Source organism: Macrosteles quadrilineatus, unplaced genomic scaffold (assembly GCF_028750875.1).
Source record: "Macrosteles quadrilineatus isolate MER2022 unplaced genomic scaffold, UCM_ALF_1.0 Scaffold_3__2_contigs__length_128488019, whole genome shotgun sequence".
In the NCBI taxonomy this organism is placed as follows: Eukaryota; Metazoa; Arthropoda; class Insecta; order Hemiptera; family Cicadellidae; genus Macrosteles; species Macrosteles quadrilineatus.
In genome coordinates, this window is record NW_026542596.1 from 64,345,216 (window position 1) to 64,354,884 (window position 9,669).

The 9,669-nt window shown below is 35.5% G+C and overlaps 1 protein-coding gene across 2 annotated transcripts in view; it reads right to left on the reverse strand.

Annotated features, from left to right (window-relative positions):
- The window catches only part of LOC128990574 (DNA polymerase delta catalytic subunit-like), a 35,558-nt gene extending 25,889 nt beyond the window's left edge, over positions 1 to 9,669 (reverse strand). The window contains exons 1-10 of one of the 2 annotated variants that reach the window (XM_054413008.1): positions 9,339 to 9,669; positions 7,805 to 7,919; positions 6,687 to 6,798; positions 5,858 to 5,887; positions 4,424 to 4,596; positions 3,943 to 4,205; positions 2,849 to 3,084; positions 1,896 to 2,062; positions 1,133 to 1,278; positions 497 to 596 (exon numbers count right to left, since the gene is read on the reverse strand). In XM_054413008.1, coding sequence (XP_054268983.1) covers positions 497 to 596; positions 1,133 to 1,278; positions 1,896 to 2,062; positions 2,849 to 3,084; positions 3,943 to 4,205; positions 4,424 to 4,596; positions 5,858 to 5,887; positions 6,687 to 6,798; positions 7,805 to 7,919; positions 9,339 to 9,403 — 1,407 coding nt within the window. In that variant the 5' untranslated portion in view covers positions 9,404 to 9,669. The remainder of the gene's footprint in view (positions 1 to 496; positions 597 to 1,132; positions 1,279 to 1,895; positions 2,063 to 2,848; positions 3,085 to 3,942; positions 4,206 to 4,423; positions 4,597 to 5,857; positions 5,888 to 6,686; positions 6,799 to 7,804; positions 7,920 to 9,338) is intronic. The other variant, XM_054413009.1, reaches the window with a different exon arrangement.

Consider the following 9,669-nt stretch of genomic DNA (forward strand, 5'->3'; position numbering starts at 1 on the left):
ATAATGACTTTATAGGCTTACCTCCATCATTAGTCCAAAATTGTGGTCAATTAAAGTAGGCTATGTATTTTCCAAATATGTAGTTATTTTTGGTCTACGGTAAAAAAAATCCCTCTAAAATAAGTGGCCTTCGAAAGTACCAAAGTACCCAAATTAATTTAACCTTTTAATGTTTTACTGTAGTGTTAGGCGATTTGTCACATCTACTTCTTTAACAGTAGATTAATACAATATGAACAAAACATACTCGTGAAAGCATTTTAAGGTGTCACAGAAGTAGTCTTACGCCATATTTTATAATATAAAAATGAAATTCCCTCTATTAAATATTTTTCATTAAACCATGAAGCAAAACGTTTCGAGGATAACAAACTAATTTGGAGATAACATGATCATGTTAAATACATCATAGGTGAAGTACCCTGAATGACTCTGAGTATGGAATTTTAATGTTTTTTACTTGGCCATTAACCATTTTTGTTGTTGCAATCCTTACCAAAAGTAGATCAAATATGACTCTTCCTTCACAATTGATATGCTTGTTCTCTCGGCGCCCCATCTGCTTGCTCTGAAGAATCTGCTCTTTGATAGCGGATCTGAACAATGAGAATACAGAATAAAATATGTTGCTAGAATATGTTGCTTGCTTTAATAAACTTTGTATAAGTTTTCTGGCTATGATAAGTACAGTGCTTATGATTATTTCCTTTTTTCCTAGGACAGCGGGACTATCACTTGGATAAAATCAAAAATCCATTGGCGATTTGGCAGGATTTGAACCAAGGACCTCAGGGACCGAAGTACCACGCTCTACCACTATACGCTCCTCATAGTGATTATGAATAGAAACTACAAAAGAAGAGATGACAAAACTACCTACATTTTTAAGACATTTGGTTTAAATGATCAAGATTACACTACTTCAGTAACCATCAATTGTATGTGTTTTTTTTTTGTTTTTTTTTTTGTAAGTAATATTAAACCTACTTCTCAAGATTATGGCAAAATAAAAGCCTCTGTTAGGGTAATGGTGATATTGTGTGTCAAGGATAATAAAGTTTTCATATATTTATTCTACACAATTTACTTCCCTTTTTACTTTAGTACAAGATATATTATTTTTTTACATTACCTAATGTCTTTGATTCTTCCCAGAAAGGTAAAGTTCTTAGCATTGAGATGTTTTGCTCGGTTGATGAGGTAGGTGAAGTCAAAGTTGTTGATGTTATATCCGGTGAACAAATCAGGATCCACTTCTCGAACAAACTCAGCCCATTTCTGCAAACGTTAAAAACATAAAAAGAAGACATAATATATGACAGGAAATGAAATGTCTTGTATTAAACAAAATATTTCCAATATAAGAAATTATGTATTTATTATAAAGTTAAGACAAAAAAACCTAGACCAAATTTATTCCAGCTACGACTTACGTTCAACATTGGAGAGTATTTTTTTGGGTCAGAAGCAAATCAATTTTTTAAATCATACTCTTTAAGTAATTTAAGCCTACCCATTTCTTAAGTTTTCAAACTAAAGTATTACAAACTAAATTTCCTTACGAGAAGTTTCTAGGCCTATATTATTTTCAATGCTGAAATTACACCACTCTTGAGAAGGATGCACTATGGTGCCAAATTAAAATGTTGTTCAAATCTTGTATGTAATCAAACAAAAAAAAATAAATTTGTTTCCATTTTTGTGAGAAGCCGGTTCTTTAAGTTTTATTTAAGACCTTAAGAGTTAACACAAGATTCATTTATTTTTATTTTTGGTATTATTTGTTGTTACATAAAATTTTAAAATAGGATCAGCCAACAAAATTCGAGTTTTACTATATCATTAGTGTTTTGATTTCAAATAATAAAACACAAACATGTTACTATAAAACACACCTCCAGCATTTCCACTTCACGGTCGTAACTGAGCACTTGACAACCAACAATGGCTGCACAAGTATCCAGAGTGAAGACGTTTCGGATAAAAGGCTCGGGCTCCCCCTGGCGAATCACCATGTTAGCGATCTGGATCACCGGATCATGATTGGGCTCCGGAAATATACCTGGAGAAGAAAGAATACATGATAATCAACACAAACATTCGCAATACGCAAAACAAGTTTATACATTTTGTTGGAATTTTGAATCTGATTCAGTATTCTTGCCCCAAATTTTTTTAGGAAACATAACTTCACTATAACAGACATGTCACTTTAAAAAATTGGCTATAGCAATCAATGGTCTTTATTATTAATATTAAAAGATAGTTTTTCAATCCACACAACAACAAAAATAAAATAAGTAACTTATCAGTCAATTTTTCCATAATCTCTCCAATCTATCATCAGACTGGCTAAAACTTTGCACAAAACAGTCAATGTACCCAGTATTACCAAAGGACTATTAAAGTTACAATATCAACTGAAGGCTGTGTCCCCAGGCTATCAATATTCTATGGTTGGTGCATTGGGAGCAACAAAAAGAATCATTAGGCTACAATGTTTACTTTTGCTCTGTCAACAATCTTTCTAATTCTTTCTAATAATGAATCGTAAAAGTAAAGAAATTAGGTTATTTACATTTTTTTTACCAAAACTCAAGAATTTTCCCATTTTTACTACACTGTAAATACTATAATCCATTCATAAAACTTATGCAGTTTTAAGAAATCTATTCCCTACACTTAATTCTACCTTTAAAACAATAAAGTAACAGCTAAGGTTTGTCAATCAGCTTCAACATATACATTAAGTAAAACATAGTAGTCGAACTTTCCTACAAACCGACTAAATTTTGTGAACAGACTTCAGTGTTACAGTTACTCTCATTACGCAAAGTCTACTACATACCTTTGCGACCGGCACACTCAATGTCAAAGCTGAGTATGCGGAAGGGCGCCACCTTGCCCCACTCTCCCTCCGGGGCGTGTGCGACCAGCTGCTCGTACGAGATGTCCACCTCCAGCTGACAGCGAGACACGGGGGGCAGGGACAGGTTGGAGTGGGGGTGACAACCCCGCAGTCTCCACTGGGCCGCAGGCAGCTCCACCCAGCAACAACCTGTGATGTGGTTGTCTACCATAAACCTGGCAACATTGCAATTCGTTTGATTACTGTTTTCATTAAAAAAAACTGGTGATTTTTATTTTTTCAAGAGGTTGGCAGCTCTTAACCTTGAATTTGCCTGTCCACATAGGTCTCTGACCTGTGCGTGGGACTTATCAAGCAAAGAATCGGGTAAGATTATACAATACAAGAATGAACTGTGCTAAGAACTAGTGGCAGCACCAGAACAAGATAGAACATCGCTACCTTAGAATCATAATTGGTTTACCGACTAAGCCGTCAACTCACTGGTGTGCGTTACTATCATTTGAATCTACAAACTGTTCAAAAATCTGTGTTTCAAAAATGTTATCACGTGGATTTTGTTTCGATTACTCATCAAGTCTTAAGACTTCGATCAGCGAATGGGAAAAAAATTGTACCAATCAACCAGGAAATGCAGTTGAACATATTTCAATTCAAAAATGAATCTAGAATGGGGATAGAATAGTGTGAGATGTCTTGTGTAGCTTCTACATTGTCTCGAAACCAGTGACCTTTTCATTTTCACACAAGTGCTAGACGACTCAGCTAGTCAGTGACATAAACAAAACTTAAGATAAGATTGATTTTTACAGGTGTAAAGTGGAAAACCACCTACTAAAACTTAGTTTGGGGAAAAAAGCATGGATATCCCAGGCAAAGGCTACACTAGACTCCAGAAAAAAGTGACTGAGACCCATCATTATGGAATGGCATCCACAAAATAAAACTGTTTTTTTTTTGTTTTTTTTTATAACAGTGATATTTAACAGCATAATCTTTTACAGGAAGGTAACATTATATTATTTATAATATTTTACAATTTTAAATATCAACATATTAACACTTGTACTGACCTAATGTCAAAATCAATATTAGACTCGAAGGCTTGGTAGCGATGGTTCTGAAAGGTGGGATAAACAGTTTCCTTGTCCAAAAGTCGCTTACAGGCAGCAATCAGCCGAGGCAGTGCCACTGTGATCTTGAGGAACGGCGATGGCTCGTCTCCATGGTAACCAAATAGATTGATCTTGTGAACCAGTTCCACTCCCAACACTGCCTCTTGGACATTGTCTCTGTTGCCTCTCATATCTGTCATCACAGCCTTATTCAACGCAGTCTGTAACATAAAGTAGAGATGCAAAAAATAAAAAACCTAGAAATGCAAAAAAAAGTTAGGTTTAGATATAATTTTTTAGTTGTGGTGGTTATCAATTCAGGAGAAACACATAGGACAAATCTACAATGTACCAGTAATATAAAACAATGTTCAACAAATAATAATCATGTTTATATATATAATATTTTCAAAATCATATAAAATCGGGTATAACCAACCTTAAATGGTTTACAATGGCTCTCCGTAAATTCTGGCGGAGCGGCAACAAACAAGTAGGGTGAAAAGCCGTGGACGTGACAACATACAGAGTTACCTCCTTCTGTGACTCCGTAGATTCTCATGATGGGAACCGGAGCTACCTGGGAGCCTGGCATCCCTTTGAGGGGACTGCCTAAGGAATACAAAAACAGCATTAGTATAGCTCTGAATATTAGAAAACTCTTTATAGACGAAGGACTCTTTGTACACTCAGGATAGGAGTAAAACAATTCAGAGTATTATAGTAAATAAACTCCAGATAGTAAATAGAACAACTCTAAGTTTTTTGTTGTTTTTTCCCACACTACACGTCAGGGAATGGAGTTTTTTTCTGGTGTGAGGGACTCTAAACCTTTATCGGTCCAGGGATTGGATCCCCTAAAATCAAAAAACGCATAATAGTAAAACAGCACAGTATAGTACAGTAGAGTCCCGCAAACTCGGCACTCGATAACCCGGCAGTCTGGATAACTCAGCCATCACCTGGCTCAAAAAATTAGTCATTTTTTGAGTCCGAGTTAAACATGGACACAAGTCAGCTCTGGTATAATCATTTGTAACTCGTACTAAGGATTTGTTGTACTATATCCGATGACTTAATACTGACTTGTATTATAAATCTAATTAAAAAAGGCAGTTAAAAAGCTTAAAATTTGTATCGTTCTTATTTTTAACTCTAGTTCCTGATAACCCGGCATTTCACAAACTCGGCACCCTTCCAGTCCACATTACGCCGAGTTTGCGGGACTCTACTGTAGTAAACAATTTCAAGGTAGTAGTTATTTAACTCAATAAGTTGTAGAAAATAATGTCAGTGAATTCTACAACACACTTTTTAATAACACACAATATCAACAGAATAAACATTGTTATTAAAAGGTTCCCCCATGACAGGCGTCTATCTACGCCACTATAGAAACATGCTCCAAAAGCAGCTTTATAATTTTTTTGCAAAACAAAATGAACCAGCCCAGCAGCATTTTTCAAACTTAGGTTTAGTAAAAGGTTTTACTAATAAATCACATGAAGTTTTAGTGCTTTTAAAATCAAAGCTTAAAGTGCAATTTGAGATTTTGTAGCTTACAGGTTATCTTGTGTAATGTTAGCCTATGGATGAAGAGTACTCTACTTTTATTATAAACGAGTAGGCTACAGTGAACACTGATATTAGGTGATTCATGATATTTTAATGAAATGGAATAATCCTGATGATTTGATGCAAACGGTCAACTTATAGAACAAAATTAAATCAACATAATGGAACACTCTAGAACTAGTGTAATGATGACAACTTAAAAACAACTCATACAGAAATTATATTAATTGCAAAAGAAATCTAGCTAGGGTTATAAAAGCAGCGTGATGTTACATACAAAAGGAATAATGTAGCTTACTTTGTATCCTGGACCAAGTCTTTTGATCCACTGTGAGAATCAAAACATTTTATAAAGCATAAGTTGTAAACATGACACAATTAATTTTATTTTGTTGCTAAAAGCTTAAACTGGGAATAGAAAATACCTATGAGTTTAAGAAAGATGTTTTGAATTGAAATTACAACAAGCCTCTGAATAAAATGTACAGTTTCCCCAATGTTTAATATGTCACAAATAAATCATCATGTGATGTTTAGTACCAAAATTGGTTATTAAATTTAATCTGTGAGGCTACTGGCATTCCTACAATCACAAGAAGACAACGCATGTGTGAGTTTCTGAGCATTGACCAGTATCGAGTCTCAAACACAAGCTAAGCTCCTCTCATCATCAAATGTTTAAATATTCTTTCTTAACCTAAGTTTAATTTACCAGTATCGTAACAATACATCCAATTTTATGATTGACTTCTAAATGAGTCATTTGTTCCTCCGCTAATGTCTTCACACACCGCACCAAGATTACAGCTAACATCTTCTTTCTCTTGATGGCGTCCTTGTATATCCTTGGACTACTCTGGAAACTCATAAGGCTTTAAGACTTCAGTATTGCTATTGGTAGCTTCACAAACCACACTATTTTCATTTTACTGTCCGACCGCATTATTAAATTAAATTTCCCGAACCCCTACCAAACATGTGGTATGATATTGCTTCTGTGTTTATTTAATCCTTCTTTGCAACTACGGTACATAAAGATTTTGATTTGTTAAAAGGATTGCTTAGCAATATACGTTTGATTTACTCACTTAACATTTCTACAAGACGAGAAAAGACATAAGACTCACCAATGTAGTAATCAATATCAATCTGCTGGAACACCAGTTTGTCCGACGCAGGGTTCAGTTTTGGAGGAGGAGGACGACTCCACTTTACACTAGTCAGCTGGGTGTCAGGTCCCTGGGTAATAAATCAGTAAGTATAAAATATTACAAAAGAACAAAAGTAGTTGATTTCATAAAGTTTCTTCATAAAGCTGTGACTTAGGAATTGTTAGCTTTTTGTTTTAGAGCAAGACTTTCCTACTGAGTTTGGAAAATGCTAAACAAAACTAGAGTAAAGAGCGCATATATTCAATTAGCATACTTTATTGCAAATTTTACAGAACAAATAAGCCTACCGGTAGGCCTTCTTATAGAAGGGGGTCAGTCAATGTACAGTACAAGAAGTGGTAATTAACAAATAAGTCATAGCCTTTTTTTTCGTTCAAATGTTTTCTGACAATTGATCTTTGATCAGGCGTCACATGTCCCTTTCACATTCGAAAGTAATTTTTTTACCTAATTCACAAAAAAATACATTTCTACTACTTTTAAAAGTAGGTAGGCCTACTCTACTCACAAGTTAATAGTTATTTCTAGGCCCAGGCCTATTCCAAGTGTTATTAGGATATTCCATACCCCATTTCTCAAATCCCCAAGTAGGATGGTGTCCTGATTGTACCCCCTTAAATTTATGGTTCAAGTGACACCTCTACCTACACAATGTCATTTGAGTGAATTTGTACTTGTAAGATTACAGACTTAGAAGTTTAATCAGTTCTCGGCACGCCAAAGTGGAAAAATGTGCTGTACAAATATGGGGGGTTCTGGTACATTTATTATAGGCCTACAACCAACTGTTCGTTATTCAAGTTTCTTGACTCACTTAAGTTAAGAATCACTTCTATGTTGTGATACCATGAATCTTAAGACCTTGTAAATATTCACAGCTTGATTAGGGTTGGAAACATAGGGATCACTTTCCCTTCCTTTGCACAGTGTAACCACAAACACTCGATAGCCTCCTGTATGAAAATGTGATTATTAAATCACAAGAAAAGGTGAGTTACTTAATCAAAAAATTAATTTTTATTTGTCTAATAAACAACATCAAATTGATGTTAGGCCTAATACATTATGAGTACCTGTTCAGATGATTCCTGAGGTTCACTTTCAGCTCCCTCCAATTCCATCTGATCCATGATAGCAAGTTCTTCCTCAAAACCAGATGGAAAATCTTCATCATCATCGACATTAGCTCTAAAATTACCAATGGAAATAGGTTAAAATCAACAATTTGAAACCGATTAATCACCGTACTTCTTCCAGCCATCAACACATACATAGCCTATTATTGGACATAGAATTTAAGATGGAAAACAAAGCAAGATGATTGTAGAATGGAGTACATGACCTAACTTATTAATATCTTTGTAGTTATGTTTTATTAGATCACAATATTACAAAAGCACCATAAATAGGCTTACAAGATGTAAGCTTATTTAGCTGATGATGTAGCCATTTATTGTTTAGGTGTGTTGCTATCGTAATGGTTAGCGTCTCAGTCGGTACGGGAGGGACATCCACATCCCAGCACATCCACTAAACTTTAATTGGTTTGGACGCTTTCCCTTAATGCATTTAGGCCTAAACTAAAACAAACGTGACTCAAAACAAAAATACCAATGGCGTGGTAAAAAAAAAACAGAATCAGTCTGTGCTTCAAGTTTGAGGACCTGCAAGAGTCAAAAAGGGCAGACAAAGTTTGAGTGGACATTAAACTAGGTGTACTGTTGATAGTATAGTGTATTGTTCGGTTTTGTTGTGTGATACCTGATTAGGACAGGCTCACAGTTTGGGTCTGATGTGCCATGGGCCTGAAATATAAGTACTTGCGCCTCGTAACACCTACCTTGTAGGAAATTTTTCTTTTCCTGGTGCCCCCAACAATAGACAAAAAGAAAAAAAATATAGATTGTCAGTGGTGCTGCGATTACCATAGGTTATAGTGCACACTTCTGGGACCCCTGTTAGGTGTAGCACACTGTAACTACATGGCGCTCCCAGTGGTGTGCGCCATAACCTATGGTAACCGCAGTATGGCTGACAGTCTATATTTAATTCCTTTTGTCTATGCACTAACAAACCTATTTAACCTCTTACACCCTAGAGCCCGAGGGCTGCACTTTACTTGACGTCCTACACTCATTCGAATGAAAATATCGATCGATATATCGATTAATTGATTGCTTCATTCGATATATCGTTTGGTTAGTTAGGTAAGGTTGACCTAACCTAACTAACCAAACGATATATCGAATGAAACAATCGAATGAGTGTAGGACGTCAAGTAAAGTGCAGCCAGCCCGAGCCCACCGGGACCATTTAAGCGGCCCTGAACTTGGAGCGTTCATTATGACTTGGGCCTGTAAATAAAGTACATTTATATAGGCTACCCCTCCCTCTCTCCTCCTTCCAACATATGAGTTTCTTTTACCCTTCATTCACTCCAAAAGTGTTTCGCATAGTTTCTGAATGTGTAAGGTAGTTCACATAATCTAAAGGTGATGCAAACAAGAGTGAGATAACAGTTAAACTTCTAACAGCTAGGCTACACATAGGCCCTACCTAAGTCTAGGCCTACAGGCAGTTTCATTTAAGCCTACTAACTTAACTTACCTGAATTTCTTTTGGTTGGGGTTGTTCTTCTTGGTTTGTGGGCCATTTTTTCTCTTCAAATCCATTTTAGTAAGATAAAATACAACTTGGGAATATTATACTGATGTTACGCTTAAAATTCGAAAACACCTTATGGTTTGCATAGGCTGTGGCGCAGTAGGTAATAAACACAAAAGTATAAATAGGCCTAAAGTTAACAAAAAAAATTCACTTCAACATAAACTTTATTAAGATTGTGACAAACATTCTCAGTAAACCCCTAAATAAGACGGATTAACATTAAAGCTAAGCTAAAAACAAAACCAAACCCTGAATTACTTAGTTCACCTTC